We start from the raw sequence: 20048 nt of genomic DNA, 5'->3' as shown, positions 1-20048 counted from the left end.
TGGTACACCTCTGGTTCTCCCCTCTCCTGAAAAACCAACATTTGATTAGATTTGAGTTAATTTTGTTGATTTCAGTTTAGAGTGCCCCCAATCAGTGCTCCGGTCCTAGAATGAGTAGACACTTAATAAAGTTGCTTTCCTTTCCTCTTGTTAGTACAATTCCAGTGCATAGAAAAATACTGTTTTGATGCCATACATGACTATAACTGTGAAAGCAGATAACTAAGCTGTGATTTTTCTCTCTTGAAACAGTCTAGTTCAGTGGCTGAAGCACAGCAAAAAAGAGTAAGTAACTTACCATAAGAATTATTCTTATTCTGTGGTAACAGGGAAATTTCCTGCTTGCATTCATTATTTAATAATTATTTGCCAAAGGCAAAGTGATTATCGGTGAGTAAAAACTGAGACAGAAGTCAAGGTTTTTATTCAATGATATTCGCCAAAACTGAGGTGAATAATAATTATTAGTATATACTAAAGCAGTGGATAGCGTTGAACTTGCACGCTGATTGGCTACTCGAACTCCGGATATCCTTCGCTATTCACCTCGGAGCAATTCACGCAGAATTTGCCCGAAAATGTTGTCATCTAAAGTTGCAGGAATAAATGAGTTAAAATCAACGTTTTGTGCTATATTACCTCACTGTTTTAGTATAATGCAACAATAAAACAACTATTCACGTCAGTGTCGAGGGCTAGTGGTGGATATTTACCTCACTGCTTTGCGGCTCGGTAAATATCCACCATTAGCCACCTCCACTTTGGTAAATAGTTGCTAACAATTGTTGGAAACTTAGGTTTATCGCGTAATAATGACCTCAAGTGCAACCAATCAGCACAGAGAATTTTGAATAGCCACCTATGTAATTGTACTAACCGTGGTTGTAATAACTAACATTGTCCATTGTTTATTCTAAACTGAATTATTGTTGTGGGTTGATACAGCCTTGTGTAAACGTCAGGTGAGAACTGCTGATTTTAATTTCCGGGAAAGGGTAAGGTAATAGACCTTTTGCAGATGTGGTGGCCATTTTGATTTCTATTGTTTCAAATAGGTATTATGGGATACCCATGTACAAGTGCCCTGAGAATCCCATAATGTCTTTCAAAACGGTATAAATCAAGATGGCCGCTGTATCTGCAGAAAGGTCTATTGAGGTCTTGAAGTTTATTTGTGTTTGAGCCAGAAAGTAAATTAAATTTTTATTCTTTTGACTAGTATTACTACATTATACTAGTACATTGTACTATGGTTCTCTTGAGATATAACTAAATTAATGTGGATGCTCTGCAAAAAAAATATATATATATATAGTATACATTTTACAATGGGGTTTTATGAAAACTAAGACCTAGAAAACAAAGATGTTACAACTATGAGCCATCATACTATTCAAGATAACAAAATGCAAGGTCCAACAACATAAATATTGTATTGATAATGTGAAAAAACATAAACTGTTTTTAGTTACATACTTAATTAACTGCCATGACAATAGTTTAATAAACACATCCATCCATCTGTCCTTGAACTAAGCCAGACACAGTTGCTGCAAAGGACAAACCAAAACACTGGCTCTATACTTTGCAGGTGGGATGTTTCTGTTTTGTAATCATAACATCCCAGTGACAAAATGGGGCCCATGATAATAACTGTCTTGCTAATTGCCGTCACAAGTACAGCAACAAATCCAGCTCAACAAGAACCAAAAGCATACTATGGTGCCTCTGACTTCTGCTACATGTATAAGGCTCATTTATGACCTTGGAGCACAGCTTACAGCCAGCTGGAATCAGTTGTAGGCTGGTTTTTTCGGTTCCTAGTCCATACCCAAGACAACTCAAAAGTTAAAACTACATGTGTTTGCAGGGGTGATTTCAAAAGCAGCACTTTCTCCTTAGTTAAAACTGCTGTTGGTTATAATTTGACATCTCTTGTTTCTGTGTGTTACAGATACTGTGAATTATGCAACCACCACTTCGCCTTCAAACCAAGTTAGTATTGACTTACATGGACATTGTACAGTACATGTAATTGGTTTCTGCTGGACATGTGTACTCTGAAGATACGTATACATGTACTCCGGTTTTAAGAAATGTGAATGTAGCTTAAAAAGTTACGATTCAAAGATCCCGCATTTCAACACTCCTGACTAGTATCTTTATTAGGGTTGATCAAAAGGTCTAGCAAGAGCCCTTTTACAGGTGTGTATATGATGCCAATTTGCTAAAAGGAAAGAAAACAGTGTTCCCATTGATAGTAAATAGCATTGGCTTCTCTAAAAGACTACCATCATCACGGACCTTGAAAGGAGCACTGGCTTCCAGACAACGGCATTGATGGTACCTTCGGTTGTTGGTGATAATTCTAGAATAATTATTTACTGTACCCCGGGCAATTGTGTGGTTAGCTTGGCAAGCATGCTCTGAAAAATTAGACGATGAAACTAGAGTGTAAGTTAGAGTGAGGAGTGTTGAAACATTGAATTGTAACTTTTTATTGGGTACATTCAAAATTAACAATTTCTTAAAACCAAGGTAATGTTAAATTATGTTTGATTGTCTATCTGGATGCAGTGTGAACCTTAACGTTTGGTTTCTTTTAGACATTTGTTGAGGACTCATTGTCCTTTTTTGTAAAACCCAAAACCATTGTTATTTTGGACTCATGAAGACATGTACAGTCTGCATCTTCCCTGTATCAGAGGACATTTCTTTGTGTCTGAGCTGTTCCTTGCAAATTTTCTTGTGGGTTTGCCAATATCCTATCTGAGTTGAACAATCGAACTACAGTACTTCCAGCAGTACCGGTAACTCAGTGTCCTAGGATACCATCTTCTAGGCTAAAGTGTATGCCACACGAGGCAATTCTATTGTATACAATTTTCACGAAAAATAAGTACAAGATATCCTAACCCAAACAGTCAAGAGACAAAAATAATATTTTAGAATTTTGTGAAAATGATATTATAATATTCCTTTGACCTTACATGATTGTTAAGGCAAAACAAGTTTCAACATATCATACCCAGTGTGACACCTGTCAGGGAAAGACCATTAATTTTAACTTTGTTGAATGCAAATACATCTACAGCTGTAGGTAATTTTTAATAGAAACTAGCGATTATTTAAATGGTGGCTGTTTTGAAAAACAGTTGTCATCCTCGAAAAAATGGTTTGAACCCAGGAGTCGTATTAAGCTTTTAGTTATCATTGTGTTAAAAACGAATGTATGACATGTACATGTACAATGCAGACACTTTTCGCACAGTGACATGTAACTTACCTTTGACCTGTGCCTTTTTATACCCACCATGTACAGTGCTGTACATTCTTGTGCAAAAAAATTTTTAGCAAATTTAAGTAATACATTGTTACAAGTGTTATTATTTTTGTGTTAACAATTATTCTTCTTTATTGAAAAGTTTACAGGCCAGATATGCCAAATAGACTTCCCATCAGTGACTTTGTCAGTGGTTTGGTAAAGAATATACTTAGAGCTTTAAAATACTGGCTTCACTATACTCTGGTTGCACTGGCCTGGCTTGGAGTTGTACCCATCACAGCATGTAAGTGGAGATTTCTTTTCAATTTCTTTTTTTTTTTTCATAGGCTTAGAGGGGTTTTAGAATTTTCATTTCCATGTGACAATTTTTTAAAATTAAAAACCTTGTTTGGGACTGACAGAAAACTAATGTAGCTTGCTTATCTTTTTCTTTTGCAGATCGTATCTACCGATGCCTTTTTGCTGGGTCTGTTAATTCTCTTCTTACACTGCCATTAGATTTGTTATCAACGTAAGTGAATATGAAATGGCATTTAAAACACTACGCCCAATGCTTTCAGTAAGATTTGCCTTAGGTGTCTCCCTATTGTTAGCACTGGCCAGAGCTAATAACAGGGGCCATTTTAAGGCCCCTTTTCCTTTAGGGGTCTGGGGGCATGCTCCCCCAGAAAAGTTTTGAAATCTGGAAGCTCGGAAAAACACGTTTTCCAGTGATTTGAGGCAAAATATTAACACCCAAGCATTCATTATTTTTATCGGCAAAAAGTATTTTATATAGTTAATGTTATACACTATTAAAGACTTCCCTGGTGAAAATCTTTGAAGGATCTTTAAGGATCTGCAAGGATCTTCACGAGGATCTTTGTGAGGATCTTTGCCAAGATCTTTAAAGATCCTGGACAAGATCTTTTTGGATCCTTAAGGATCTTTAAGGATCTTAAAACTTCTTGCCAGGATCCTCAAGGATCTTGCCAAGGATCTTGATGGATCTTGAAGGATCTTCAAGGATCTTCAAGGATCTTGCCAAGATCTTCAAAGGATCTTGACAAGACCTTTGCAAGATCCTCTAAGTTCTCAATAAGATCCTTAAGGATCTTTAAGGATCTTCAAAGTTCTTGTAAAGATCCTTTAAAGAGCTTTGAAAGATTTTCTTTTATTGTCAAGATCTTTAAGGACTTTTGTAAGACTTTGCAAGATCTTCAAAGACCTCTGCAGGAACTTTAAAGATCCTCAAAGATCTTGACAAGATCTTCATAGTTCTTGTTCAGATCTTTAAAGATCTTTGCAAGACCTTCAAAGATCTCTGCAGGAACTTTAAAGATCCTCAAAGATCTTGACAAGATCTTCATAGTTCTTGTTCAGATCTTTCAAGATCTTTCAAGATTAGGCCCCTCATTTCTCAATCCACCACAGTACAAATATATAACACTTTAATCCAGCCTCATTTTGATTACTGTCCCTGTTTGGGATGAATTGAGTTCTTATTTAAGTGAGAAAGTATAAAATTTGCAAAACCGAGCAGCTTTTTTAAAAGAATATATTAATTATTGGGCAAAGACTACAAATATATACAAACTGAATAAGACACGTACTCGGGTGATTATTAAAAGCTATGTAATTACTAACATCTATAGCAATGTAGGCATGGATTGGCTTATAAAAGAATAAAATGTCTTTAATTTCTCTGTCATAAGCAAGAAGAATCATGTTCAGAGAGCAGTCTCTTTGTACGACATCTGACCAGGTTTTAAACGTAAATTCCATCTCTTGGCCGGTCTCTGAACTCGCTCAATCTTTATTGACTTCATTCAGTTTCATTGACTTCAGAGCTGGAGACCAGACTTCAGTAGCATATTAAGCTAAGTGGGGTTTCACTATTGCTAAGTAAAGAGACCTCCTAACTACAACTTTAGTTAGCAACGGACACATGAGAGTCCCAAGTCAGCTTATCCGAGATAACTAAACCCAAGTCCTTCTCCTCATGCACATGCAGTCACTTTTTGGAGCCTAAAAAATAGTCGGCAAGTACTTGCCTCTTCTTATGCTAAAGTTATGCTGCAAAAGCCTACTGCGAGGTAAAGTCAAGCCTTCTTCTTGAAACATTGAAGTGGGAACCAGCTATCTTTAAGAATAAAAAATCAAAAAGTGATCTTAAACTGGTTGGCCTCAATGTAAAATGCGTGAATTATTCAGTTAGCGAGACACAGACTATGACTTGCTTGATTCTTTCAGTAAATTAAACTTACCCAAGCTGCACACTATTTGAAATTAGCTTTAGCTATAGAGGTGCCTTACCATGGAACTGCTGTCTACCTGGAAGAATTAGGGCTATCAGATCGATTGGGCAGTTTAAGAAGGAAATCAACTGCACATTTGGATCATTCAATTCTCACACGGCAATCTTGTAAATCAGTTTTTAGAGCTATTTTTAGTCTTACCAAATGATTGTAATTAAAATACTATTGTTATTACTGAAGATTTTTAACCAAGTTGAAATAAAGGAACTACTACTACTACCGCATATAAGGGAGCTCCTATGCCAAAATTATCCAAGGTTTCTCTTTGGATAACTACACGCGTTAGCGTGAGTAGACCCAAGAGATTGCATTAACGTATTATTCTTATTCCTACTGTGTCTAAAGTCTTTCTATGGAACGTTAGTATGCTAGTACTAAGTACAGACATGTACGCAAGTTCTTATTCATTCACTTGGTACGTTAGTACATTAGAACTAAGTAAGGACGTGTATGTAGGGTTAACCCTTTTTCATTCCTTGGTTCAATAGTATGTTAGTACTAAGTACAGACGTGTATGTAGCCAGTAAAATCCGTTCCTCATTTTACCTAGGTTGAATACGCACTCAGATTGATTGAAGAAACTGTTTTGAAGCCTAAATTAAGTCTAGAGAAAAATTTGGGTCCGGTTAGGATTAGTTTTAGTTATTTTACCAATCATAGAAAAGGAAATAATAAAAAGAACTGTGTTAGGTTGAGCATTTTCGTCGTTGTAGTGTAGTGGCGAAGACACAGTAGTACAGATCTGGAGGGTGCGAGTTCGAGTACCAGTGAGTGCATATAAGTACAGTTCTTTGTTCGCTTACTATGTTGTAATGTTGAGACTGAATTAATAAGTGCATCAATACAGAAATCGATGATTAAGAAGATGTGTTGAGATGCGTAAGACAGAGCAGAGCTTGAGGAGGGAAGGTATAAGTATCATTTTTAGGGGGGGGGGGGTGGTGGTTAAGCTAGGTTGAGTGCATAATTCATCCTAGGTAAAATGCGGATCACGAATTTAACCCAGGTTAAAACGGATTCAACCTGAGAACGGATTTTACCTGCAACATGTATTCATTTCTTATTACGTTACTACATTAGTACAAAGTACGGACGTTTACATGTACATACGGTTCTTATTCATTCCTTGGTACATTAGTACTAAGTACGGACGTGTACGTACGTTCTTTGTTCACTCACCTTGGTACGTCAGTACACTAGTATTGAGCACTGACGTTTACCGAACATTCTTTATTCATTCGTCTCGGTAAGTTAGTATGTTAGTACCAAGTAGGGATGTTTACGTACCATTGATACAAAAAAATCATAAAAAAATCGATGTCATCTTTGTACTCTAATTCATACCTTGAGCACATTCCAAGCTATCACTATTTTTCTTATAAGTACTAAAATCATCCACACTAAGAAACAAATTCAGAAAACGACATCCTATTTTAGGCATGGTATACAAACCCCACCAATATCAGAAGGGAATTTGCCCGCTAATTGAATGCATTTTTGGTTACTTTTACAGGGAAAACTTACTTGCAGACTGTATACGAGGATGTTTTGTGGTGGCCTGTACACTTTGTGCATTTATCAGCTTAGTTTGGTTACGAGAACAGATTTTAATGAATGGTGGTCCTGAGTGGCTTGAACCAAACCCCGTTGATCCTGCTCCTCCAGCAGTAAGTGGACAATAAGCAATCAAAATCAACTGCTAAGGTGCTGTGCTCTGGGATTAACAATGGCCGGTATAAAGTAAAGCGGCTACCAGAGCACACCTTATAAAAATGTACTATGTATGATGGTTTTCACCCGATCTCGTCTAGCTGGGCCCCTTGCAATTCAAGACTCACCTGCCAAAAAGGGTGATTAGAAGGACCAGTTTTTTTATATTACTATGTACGGTACATGTACACTGTAGTTGTGATTCAAAAATACTCTTTTGGTAACATGAGGCCATCTCCCCCAGATGGAAAATCCCCTGGGTTGGTCATTATTATGGCTCTGTTTTACGTTTTAATCACAGAAAAATATTTATTCCCCTCATTTTGTTATTTTTTGGTGCAGTGAGATGCGAAAGTAATTTTCAAATGTCGGAAATTAAACATGAAGCAGTTCTGCTAAGCGAGTGCATTTCACTTGGTAACACGTATTGCAATATATTATTTTGTCAAATACTTCACTGTTGACACAGCTATTGGCTAAAACTAACAATAAAAGGTAAACAATGAAAAGACAATGGGTCAACTCATACATACTGATTATCTTTGATGAGAGCACGTTTTTAATGTGGGTAAATGCAGACGTGTGTGCGCAATTTTCTTTTGTTCGTTTCACACATGTTTTTTGGGACCCTTATTTCTGGTCTACACTGAACACCTGAAAGAGGGTCAACAATTAAATTTTAAATTTGTTTATGTATATCCAATATGGTTGTACCACAGGTGGCCCAAGCTCAGTGTGAGGAAAAGCCAAGTGAACAAAAATATAAGGATTTTATGGGAATCCCAATAAATGACCTGGGAAGATAATTTTACAAAAAAATTCTTGCTTAAAAAGCCTTACCTTATTGCCATTTTGGGTCGCTTTCTTCCTGTGCTTTTTTTCCCACATTTGACTCAAATTGAGCCATTATCAGTTCCTCGGTTGTCAACGGTCATAATAAAATACAAGGCGGAACACTGAATTCTCAGGAGCCCACCAAATTGAGTAAAATATTCCTCTATAAAATCTTTCCATGGTTACAATGCCACAGTAGAATTCAAGGGAATAGAATTTTCTTTCATTTCAATCCACTAGTCGCGCAATCAAAGCCCTGCCAGTGATGTCAGGTGGCTGTTAGTGTCCCAAACGAAATGATAAAACGATGGAAAAGATCCTCATACACTTTGAACAAGACATTAAGGCAACCTTTGAGTTCAGCTTGGTAACGAGTCTTTGTTTGTTAACATCATCAAGGATGACAAACAAAGACAAACAAAGAATTGTTACCAAGCCAAACTCAACAGTCACCTTGTCTTGTTCAAAGTGTATGAGGATCTTTTCCATCGTTTTATCGTTTTGTTTGGGACACTAACAGCTGCCTGACATCGCTGACGGGGCTTCGATTGTGTGGTTAGTGGATTGAAATGAGAGAAAAACCTTTGCCCTTGAATTCTACGGTGGAATTGTAACCGTGAGAAGATTTTCTTGAGGAATATTTGACTTGATCTGGTGGCCTCCTAAGAATTCAGTGTTCTGCCTTGGTATTTTATTATGACCATTGACAACTGAGGAACTGATAATGGCTCAATTCGCGTCAAATCTGGAAAAAAACCACACAGGAAGGAAGCGACCCACAATGGCACTAACGTTAGGCTTTTTTATTGAGAATTTTTTCGTAAAATTATCTTCTTATAGAGATTCCCATACAAATCTTTATATTTGTGTTGGCTTTCCCTCACACTGAGCTTGGCGTACCTATGGTTGGACATAGGGCCAGCCAATATCCAGTCATCTTTTAAAGTGAACTACTTTAGCTTGTTCAAGAAGTAATCTTACCAAATGAATAATCTTCTTCATTGTTGCTATAGCAGGCTAATAACGATGCTGAGGTTGTAGCTGAAGGGGCCGTGGGGGAAGAGAATGCCAACAATGCAGAGGAAAATGTAGATGAGGAAGAAAACAATGAGGCAAATCAAGAGGCGGGAAATGGTCCTCAAAATGGAGAGGGTTAGTGAGAATACTGGTGAATAACATTATTTTTCCCTTGAGGTTTCTTTGTTGAGGACTTAGTCCCCGGCATGACTATTCTGGGGGTGGGGGTTGGGGATGAAGGGTACAATAGCTGAAACAACCCAAACCTTTACAAAACAAAAATGCTAACATGAGGCCTGGACACTATTCTTAAGATAATGTTTATGCATAAGGTTAGCATTTTTGTAAAGGTTTGGGTTGTTTCAGCTATTGTACCTTCACCCCCTACCCCCTACCCCCACCCTCTACCCCCTACCCCTCAGCCCCCTACCCCTCAGCCCCTATCCCTCACCCCCTATCCCTCACCCCCAACCCCCACCCCTCATGCCTCACCCCCCTACCCTCACCCCCTACCCTCACCCCTGGAATAGTCATGCCGCTTAGTCCCCAGTGCTGCAGTCTATGTGCAGTCTAACATGAAGATGATGACGATGATGGTGATTTGATAGTGATAACGATAACAACATTGATCGACAATGACAGTGATGACAGTAGTGATGTCAAGGTTGTCTATGCCAAGGTTCTTTCCTAATCATTTACACACTTGTAAGCATATTATCGGTGTTATTCTTGTTGTAGATGATGGCAATTGGATTAATCCCGTTGAATGGGAGAGAGCCGCAGAGGAACTGACTTGGGAAAGGGTAAGATGAAGAAAAATGTGAAGCCCTACGAAGTGCTAAGAGGCATAAAAGCTCTTTAGACGTTTGTTTGTTTTTGCCTATCACTTAATATTTTGACAACATTACTAATCAGTTCGAACTCATGTACATGTACACCCACTGTACAATCCCAAACTACTGCAAACTCATCATGTTTAAGTGCAATTTAGGTCAATCAAATGGCACTGAAAAGTCTCCAAGGGTTGTTGGTTCTCATTATTACAATTTTATCAATCTTTAGTTTAAAATGGTGAAACTTGACAAGAAGAATAACAGCAATAATTATTATATCTTATTAAATGTTTTGGTGTGTAGTATCGCTGAGTATTTTTACGAGTTGTGCTGTATTTTGACGAGCCTGCTATGGCGAGTCAAAAGAAAAACAACGAGTACAAATACTCAGTGATACTACACACCAAAACATCTAATAAGTTATTTATTATCCAACTATTGTGCACGTGAATTGTAAACAATTCTTGTCAAACCTGTTCTCTACTGTGCAATGACCAAGTGTATGATCATAATCAACTGTACAACATGCTATTTACTAGGTAATTTTTGTAAAATTAAAACGTTTTCGGCTGTTTGCCATCATCAGGGTTAAAAATGACTGTCCGCACGCATCCATGCATATATATCTTATGTAAGAAATAACTTGTTTGTTCAGACTGGGGCGGAATTGTTGGATCATTAGCCCTCGATGATCCTACGTTTATGGAATGTTTGTGCTGAAGAGAGAACATGCCAAGTGAAAAAATGTGATGGGTTTTCACACAGGTGTTTTGCAGGTTCGGAGGTGTGAGCAGGAATTGAATGTTCTGCAATTTGCACTGCTAAGTTTCTCACAGTCTCGGCAATGTAATCAACACCACAAGAACAATCTCCTTTGTAAACATCTTTGGATCTGTCGGTGTTTTGTCTTTGTTGTTAAAGAGGCTTTTGATTTGCCTTGTTTGCCACAGGATTATAAAGTTGAAATTGAAATTATTGAATTTGTTAAGTTTTGCAATAAAATTTTTACTGAGTTTTCGTTTCTGTCGCAAAACAAAACAAATTCACTAATTTCAATCTATCCAGCTCTCTCAAGATTTTAAAGTTACAATGGTGGACCGTTAAATAGAAAAATTCCAGTGAAAATAAGCAGGTGTCTTTTTAGAATCAAGGCTTAAAACTTGGGTCACTTAGTGTTTACTAGTTAAAAAGAAGAAGTGATTTTTTGGTCATAATATAGCACTTTATCATTGTATTGTGTAGTTAGCTTTCTTAACCACTGAATTCATGCTTTCTTTGACAGATGCTTGGCCTGGATGGCTCCTTAGTGTTTTTGGTGAGGCATAGCTGTATGTACCACTAGTATACATATATAAGTGTATGAAAAGAGGTTGTTTGCCACGGAAACACAAACACAAAGTAAAGTAATAAATAAATTACACTTCTATATGTGGTAAATTAATTATTGCAGCCAATAAATGGTCATGGTCAAAGCAAGTCAAAGTACAAAGGAGTATTTTTCTGTCGTAATTATGTGATTAAGTAAGCTAATACAGCGCACATGTATAGGTACATTCACAGTAGTTTTCTTTAGGACTCCCTGCAAAACAGTCTGAATTGTGTTGTTACATTGGGCCTATTGGCTTATGCCATGCATAGTCTGTAGTCTATACCTTATTTCCACTTAATCCCGAACATGTTTTTTGTCGGTTGTAATCAACACCATGTTTTCCTTCTAGGAGCATGTATTTTGGGTTGTTTCTTTAAACACATCCTTCATTTTGGTTTTTGGTAAGTACATTTGCTGTTAAGGTTGACCTAAACCCTTGTATTGAGACTGATGTACAAGGGCTTGGGAAAACTAAACTATAATCCACTTGCATTTCATATAATGAAGTTATATTAAATTTAATTCAATTATTCAGGGAGAAAATATAAAAGAAATAGGTTAACTGATGAGTAAAATGTTTATATCCATTGCCTGACTGGTCTAATTTTATTATTCAGCTTTCTGTCCATTCCACATTGGCCAGTTTGCTGTCATGTTGGTATCTTTGGAGGAAGTGGTGAGAAATAAACATTTGTGTAGTTTTCTTCCCTTTGATTTATATATATGTATTAATATCCATTTTTGAATTTCTTGGGCTCTGGTGCATGTTACAGTGTTATCATCTGCTAAGTAAATAAACTTGTATGTACTATATGTGCACATACATGTTCATGTGACCAACGCACATGCATAACACATGCACATTTTTTGCGTTTATGCAAACATAATTATTATTAACTCATCCGAAATTGTGTTCGTGAAACATGCTCTCTCTTTTGTTATTCAATTCTTTAATTTCTTTTGTCTAGCTTTGTTTTCAAAAACAATAGATTTTTAAAAGTGTTTCAAATCCATTTTGGTTCAACATAGCATTGAACTACACTAATGTTTCTGATAGCAGAAATCGCAGCAAAAGTTAAGTGCTTTTGCTTTGTAGAACAATCCAAGGTGAATGATTTGCTTCGATCTGGTCCAAATTTTGTACAATTTACCTGCCGTTACGCATAGCCTTTTTCCTTCAGAACGCCTGCCACACATGCTGAGTTACACAACGCAGCGGGGAGGATACTAAACATGTACCTTCCTTTGTTAGCCCTTGTGTATGCGGTTGCAAGATTTTTCTCTCCATTGTTCGAGTTATCAGAACTTCACGGCTTAAGCTTACATGGAACAGCAAATACAACAAATGTAACAGCAAGGAATACTTGTATTTGAGTGATGATGCTATCGCTATTCCATAGGTGCATTAGACTGAAATCTGATACCTTCCAACTTCACTTTTCTCAATAATAATTATTTTTGTTAATCTCTTTACTGGGCATTGTTTAAGCCATTGTTTAATCAACCAAATTGCTAGCTCATACATACGAAAAAAACTCCAATACAGGTGTGTTTTGGAAATGCATTTCCAAATGCACTTGCATTATTGCCGTTCTAATAAACGTGTTCAAAATATGTTAATGCAGACCCTTATTTTTGACCTGTACTGTGGCTAGGAAATCCATCAAAATGATGCAGTACATCAGTTTTTGTTTTCCATCCCATTGATGCAAGCATTGGCTCAAGCAGTTTCTTTTTAGCTGTAAATGTGCAGTCAGTGTTACAAACAATAATAATTTATTATTGTTGTTATTATCATCATCATCATCATCATCATCATCATCATCATTATCATCATTATTATTATTATTATTATTATTATTATTATTAGTATTATTATTATCATCATTATTGGTGTTGATCCATTTGCACTTGTGAAATGTGTAGAATTTTCAGTAAAGTACATGCCCTCTGCTGCGTGTATATACCTGAAACATTTATTAAAACCACTTACACTACCCCTCTTACTCTTTGAACTTCTTTGGTGCACAATAGCCAAAGGTATGCATGCCCAAAGATCAATCTTGAGACATTATTATTCTTATTAATGGTTACTACATTGTGTTAATTTCTTTCCCATTTGCAGTTTCAGTCATCTAAATTTGAAGGCTTATTGACTGCTGTTTTAGGCTATGTCATCATTGCATTCTCTCTCATATCATTTCATGTATCCTTTTAGAGAAAAGGCATAATTACATGTGTATTCTGCACCAATAAACATAATTATTGCCAACAATCATTTAAAGCAGGCTTGAAAAATTTCTTCTTTAAATCCATTTCCATATCAGATGTCCCTTGTTTTCCAATGGCTGTCCATTTAAAAGTAACTACAGAAAGTCTTTGACGTTGATTCTGGCAGTGCTGGCAATGAGCTGTAAAGTACAATTTTTATTAAAAGTCTTGGAACACTTACCCTTTTTGACAGTTCCAATCATTTCTAATCTTCTGCTACTTTGCCATGTCCTCCTTTCCCTACCCCTTTTATGATGTTGGGTTGTTTAGGGTGCAACAGATCACCAGGGAAGTAAACATTAAATTGGGGTAGTGGCAAATGTTGAAGAGCGCAAGGTGCCATAAAAAAGCCATTGATCTATTAGAGCAATGTGCCCCAACGAGTTTTTGAACATTTTGGTTTGTATTTTCGTGAGAACATTGGAGATGTTGGTATGAAAATAAATATAACCCTTAACACATGGTTTTTCAGTGGCAGTAAGAGTAATTTAGCATGTTTAACCCATTGACTCCTGAAATGCTTTCCCCCCTCCCCCCCCCCCCACCCCCAGTAAAATCCACTTAGTCTCACTCCCAGGGGTGAATGTGTTAAATCAAGGAAATCAAACAGTGTCTTGCAAAATATTACAGAAACGATTCCCTTAGGGGTTTTTTACACATTCATCATTGACTGTCTAACAACTTGCGTAAAGTACAGCAGCTTTGGGGTGAGAAATAATGAACAATCAGCTCCCCTCGTTAACCAACATTCAACTATTAACAAGAAGATGATGGTTGGTTTCCTTGACTGCATTTCTTCAGTTTATGGCATCACTCTTGGGATTCAGAAGGTAGGATTGATTGTTGTTTGTCTTTTTCTCTTTGCTGTGAACTTCAAAGATCTGTGTTTAGGAAGAGACTATTACAGTCTTACTTTTGTTAGAAAGTGCAAGCTACATGTACATGTAGAAGTCTTTTAAATTACTGTCACGGTGGCTTCGTAGTTTTGTAACATCCTTGCACAAAAATCATTCAAGAATCTTGCAGTCATAATGGTATTGATGATGTATTGTCACTGATCCTCTCTCACCAGACCTAAAAGAATATTGGGATTATGTTATATAGTTGTCAAAGTAAGTATTGAAATAATCACAAACTAAAAGATTATTTTAACTTAACGGGGATAGTAAGTGTGGTATCAACTATGCAGCAGCAACATTGATAGCCATTTTTGTAAATGGCTTCACTTGCGTCAACTGCTGTAGTTCTCAACCGGATAAAACCATCCTGCCTTCATTTTTTGCTCAGCAGGGGTCTCAGTAAGAGCTGAGTACTAGGTTGAACGTTTTTTTTTAATGTGTACAAAGAGGCATTCATCAAACTGTCATGTTTTTTTACATTAATTTTAACTTATTACAACTGCTTGGTGCAGCAGAGCAATCATAATATTGACCTCAAAATGTTGGGAATTTTTCCGCACAATTTTTTTAAAGAATTTCCAAGAAGACATGCCACCCTGGCCCTAGCAGAAAAGGCCCACGTTGTCCTCATTTATCCTTCTTGCCTGTTTTTCAAAATTTTTCTTCTGATTGCATTGAAACTCCTGCACTTGCAACTTACAACAGTCCATTATAGAAAACCTGTGCCATGCACTGCTTGAAATCTGACCTCAATTGGACATCTTTTAGCTCCTTACTGTAAAAGTCTCTGTTACAAGCCTAGAAAGGCCCATCAGGCTGGCGCTTATCTCCGGTTTCCATAGCATGAAGCAACTAGGAGCATTTTTACTCCCCCCTGGATGGGATGCTAGTCCATCTCAGGGTTACCCCCAGCATTTTTTGCCGATACCCATTTATACACCTGGGTGGAGAGAGGCACCGTGAGTGTAAAGTATCTTGCCCAAGAACACAACATAATGTCCCCGGCCAGGCCCCAAACCTGGACCACTTGATCCGGAGTTGAGCACTCTAACCATGAGGCCATCGTGCCTACCTAGCTCCTTCCTGTAATTACATGTATTTGTCCATAGCAGGCTACTGATGTGCTTTGACATGTATAATGGGTACATGTTACACTGTAACTACGTGGACAATGGTTCTGTGACACAACATCTTGTCCCCCAATAATCTGCTCAAATCCCATCATGTAGCCGGCCAGTAGCGCCACTTAGTTATTACTGTCGATTAATTACTACTGTATCCACAACTGAGTCAGCTCACAGTGCCTTTCATTTGATAAGGAAAGTCTATGCTTTCCTATTATATAACTGCAAATATTGTTGTCTTTTTGTCTTGCCAGGTTTCATTGTTAATGTTGGTGGAAATTGGATTGTTTCCTTTAGTGTGTGGATGGTGGTTAGATATTTGCTCTCTGGTAAGTGGCTTTTGTGATATCAACCTATCTTTGTTAGGAACAGCCAACAACAAATTTTTAGTATCATTTACCCCAATAAAGTGTTTTTACTACCCTTGTCAGGGATTTTATGTAAAGTTTAAAAAAGTAGCAGCAGTGTTTTATCGGGTTTAAAAACATGAGGTGAAGTTTGTCTGCGAGGATTCTCCAGTAAAAAAAAAAAATTTGAGAGCAGCTTAAAATTTTTAGGGCCTTTGTCATTGTAGTTGAGTATAATTTATTTCATTTCAAAAGTACAAAAGGATTTGTATCTATTACAGGTCAATTTTCAAACTGGGCCAATTTTAAACTAGGTAAATTTCAAAATTAGGATTGGGATTTCAACTGGGTTGATATGTTAAGTTGACCACCATAAAAAAATTTGACAGCAGACGTTTCAAGCGTTAACCAATTCATCAGAACAAATGAAGAAAAGTGAATTAGCCCCTCTGACAAGGGGGTAACACTCAAAACTTCAGCTTTCAAATTTCTTTATGGTGGTCGATTTAACATACAGTATCAACCCAGTCGATCAACCCATTTCCGTGTTTCACTTCCCCACCAATAAAGCACAACAATGTCTTAAGAAACTTAACCTCTTTATCCATTTTTCACTGTGCATGTAGGAGGTGGCGTGGTCCAGTGGTTAGGGCATTGGGTTTGCATGCAATCGCTCTGGGTTTAAATCCCACTCTGACCTCCGGTTTGGATTTGTTTCTGGTTGTCCTGGATTCAACTCTACCATGCTTTGTAAATAGCCAACTGGTTGCCTTCTGCGTACCAGTTAGGGTCTCTTTCAGGTTATTGAAAGTGGGGTGCCTGTGAACTAGCTTGATAGCTAAGTGCACTTCCACTATAAACAAAAGCATTTACACTTTTTTTACATCATAACATTAACATTAGTGTCTTTTTCTGGTTTTACATTTTATATTAATTTACATTCATCTTATTGTAGTCCCTTTTTGGAGTCACTCTTAAGGACAGACTACTGAGTATTGATTCAGCACCAGGTAGTTATTAGTGCAAGAACATGCACTTAGTATATTGGAGTTTTCGTTCCTCAAAGATTACTTTTAAGATAGTGTTCTTTCTGAAGTGCACATTTTTTTTTGGCTAAATCGTCTCTCCTTAAAATGAAGGCCATCATTTTACTTGAGGTCTCAATAATTGACTGTTCCAAGGCCTTTCTCACCGTTCTGAGTGAGTAATGTATCTGAGGTAAAAAAATGAACAAACTTTAATAGCACTTTATGAAGAAATCAATAATTATAATTTATGTGCGTGTAAATGTAAATGAGATTTACCAACAATCCACAATAATTATTGACTGGCCTACAGCCTCTGAAAAATTGCTAAGATACATTTAATACACTCCCCTTGTTATTGTTGGATCACAGTATCTGCCATGAAGATTCCACAGAATTGACAAATTGGGTGGGAAGGGGGCTGGCCCATCAATGGTGGCATATCTGGGTGAACTGTCTTAAGGAATATTGTTATTAGCGGTAATTGTCTCTGCTACAAGCCTAGGAAGGCCCGTCAGGCCGGCACTTACGGGGCATCTCTGGTTTCAGTAGCATGAAGTGACTAGGAGTATTTCTACTCCCCCCTGGATGGGATGCTAGTCCATCGCAGGGCTACCCCCAGCATTTTCACCGGTACCCATTTATACACCTGGTTGGAGAGAGGCACCGTGAGAGTAAAGTGTCTTGCCCAAGAACATAACGCAATGTCCCCGGCCAGGACCCGAACACGGACCGCTCGATCTGGAGTTGAGCACACTAACCATGAGGCCACCGCGCCTCCGTTATTAGCGGTACAAGGTAGCAGTTGAAATTTTCAACCAAAGTAGTGTGGCAAGTCAATGATTATTATGATGAATCAGGGTGTTTTTCATGTTATTCTCATTGTAGTGTTGAGTAATAAACTATTCCTCTGTATTTTTTTTGTAGGCACTGCCATGTTCCTTCACTGGCTTGTTGGTATGGTGTATGTGTTTTACTTTGCATCTTTTGTTCTGCTACTCAGAGAGGTACTAAGACCTGGTGTCCTGTGGTTCTTGAGAAATCTAAATGATCCTGACTTTCAACCTGTGCAGGAGGTGAGAAATGTGCTTAATAGAACTTATTCGCTTGTACATTTTGTTTTACCAATTCAGATAATGTGATGATACTCGGGAGATTTGGTCTTTTGTTGTGGTCATTAAAAAGGGTGCATGCAGACACACGAATGCTTACATGCACTCTTTTTAATGAACAAGACAGTGGATTAAATCTCCTGAGTATTATCACATAGTCTGTATTGGGAAAACAACATGTACAAGTGAATAAGGTCAGATTACCAATCCTACCATCCTGTTTGGTGTTGATTGATAAATAAATGGACTCATAAATGGTTTGAACCCAGGAGTCATATCATAATCAAGTAAAGTAGAATCGTCCAAGTGAGTGTAGTCCTGAGAAATACTGTTTAGGATCCATTGACTGACGTTTCGACAACCTGAGTGGAGTCATCTTCAGAGTCAAGTGACTGTAGGCGTCACCTGGACAACACTTAATAATTATGACTTATAACAATGTTATACACATGAAGATCATTCAGGGATACAGCTGTAATTAGTAGTCTCCCTCTCTCAACAAATAGTTTTGAAAAGTATGTGTATTTCAGATGATACGTCTTCCAGTCTACAGACATTCCAGGAGATTCTTGCTATCCTTGGTGAGTATGTTGGCATTTCTCATGATCATCGGTTTGCTCATGATAACAAGATATAACTTTTCCATGAATCCAAAGTAACTTTTATATAAAGTCATCTACACTAAGCATACATCAATAATAATGTTATTATCCAGACGTGATGGTACAAATGTAGGCAGACAAAAAGTCTGTCCATGTAATTATTAGTGTTTAACAGGGATAATAATTATTGATTGGGTGTATTAAAAGAAAAGTTGGCCCAACGTCTGCCCAAAACACTCAGAATTTCAAAGTCATTGTAAAAAGTGGTATGTTAAGCAGTCAAAAACTCCATTAATAAAAATGATTAAAAAGCCTGGCCAGTCAGAAATGGAGTATTGGGTTAGGAGAGCTGATGTGCAACTACTGTTACTGTTACTTTAGTTTTCAACATCTTTAGTCAAACAGAACTTCTTATTCATGTTCGCAAATTTTATTGATCAACAGGTTGTGTTTGGCACCACAGTGTTGCTGATGATGTACCTTCCTGTGAGAATCATCAAATGGCTCATGCCAAACTTCCTTCCCTATAATGTTCAGTTGTCCAGGTTAGCTATACCCTCCTTTCCTGTGAATTTCCTGGGTTGTATTGTTAAGTCTTTACAACGTCTTAGTACTAGAGTAAAAAGACTGGCTCTTAAAAAGAGTAATACAGTTTTGGGTGCATCGATAACTATGCAAGTGTGTTGGTTTTCAGGGATCACTAACATTGAAAAGGTGTTGTTGTCCAAAGGCTTGCACCCATAGTGGATGCTCTGGGACTTCCAGAAAACCCAGCCTTCACGCAAATTGATCTGATCACAAATACGATTTTTTTAATTTTTATTGACTTGAATATCCACCCAGGTTCCATTAGGCTTAGTTAGGGCAATTCTTACAAGTACATTTGTGCCTTTGAGGGAGGTGTAGTTTCTGTGGACTTCTTTTTGTTGTTTTCCTGACAACACATTTTTTTCCTTGTGGACAGCGAGGTACCAGTCAGTGAACTTTCTCTTGAGTTGCTTCTCCTCCAAGTTGTTTTGCCAGCATTGTTGGAGCAGGGCCACACCCGGCAGTGGCTAAAAAACGTCATGCGTGGCTGGGCTGTGGCAGTTGCTTTTATCTTGTAAGTTGTGGAATTTAAATACCCTTTTCTAGCTCGGTTTTTTATGGAGTGTCCATTTATTATTAATGAGAGAATCTTCCTTCTTATCTCTGCAGGAACCTCAGGTCCTATCTCTTAGGTGATGTACCATTAGATGGAGCTGAAAATGTAAGTTTATCTTCTGATGGTTGAATGTGGACATGTAGGTTTTTGAATATTTTTTTGAAGGTGCACATGTACA

General features: G+C 37.5%; 1 protein-coding gene across 2 annotated transcripts in view; it reads left to right on the top strand.

Moving 5' to 3' along the window:
* LOC138018964 (E3 ubiquitin-protein ligase MARCHF6-like) overlaps positions 1-20048 on the top strand; it is a 29873-nt gene that overhangs the window by 955 nt on the left and 8870 nt on the right. Inside the window, exons 3-22 of one of the 2 annotated variants that reach the window (XM_068865639.1) lie at positions 253-285; positions 1955-1995; positions 3426-3569; positions 3725-3797; positions 7097-7250; positions 9144-9279; positions 9883-9947; positions 11260-11292; positions 11696-11747; positions 11964-12022; positions 13472-13552; positions 14419-14447; positions 14690-14729; positions 15895-15969; positions 16943-16997; positions 17940-18088; positions 18655-18705; positions 19171-19271; positions 19691-19828; positions 19924-19975. In XM_068865639.1, the coding sequence (XP_068721740.1) occupies positions 253-285; positions 1955-1995; positions 3426-3569; positions 3725-3797; positions 7097-7250; positions 9144-9279; positions 9883-9947; positions 11260-11292; positions 11696-11747; positions 11964-12022; positions 13472-13552; positions 14419-14447; positions 14690-14729; positions 15895-15969; positions 16943-16997; positions 17940-18088; positions 18655-18705; positions 19171-19271; positions 19691-19828; positions 19924-19975 (1561 nt within the window). Of the gene's footprint in view, positions 1-252; positions 286-1954; positions 1996-3425; positions 3570-3724; positions 3798-7096; positions 7251-9140; positions 9280-9882; positions 9948-11259; positions 11293-11695; positions 11748-11963; positions 12023-13471; positions 13553-14418; positions 14448-14689; positions 14730-15894; positions 15970-16942; positions 16998-17939; positions 18089-18654; positions 18706-19170; positions 19272-19690; positions 19829-19923; positions 19976-20048 lie in introns of both variants that reach the window. The other variant, XM_068865638.1, reaches the window with a different exon arrangement.

Source organism: Montipora capricornis, chromosome 10, assembly GCF_036669925.1.
Source record: "Montipora capricornis isolate CH-2021 chromosome 10, ASM3666992v2, whole genome shotgun sequence".
Taxonomy (NCBI): Eukaryota; Metazoa; Cnidaria; class Anthozoa; order Scleractinia; family Acroporidae; genus Montipora; species Montipora capricornis.
This window is presented reverse-complemented; position numbering and strand designations above follow the sequence as displayed.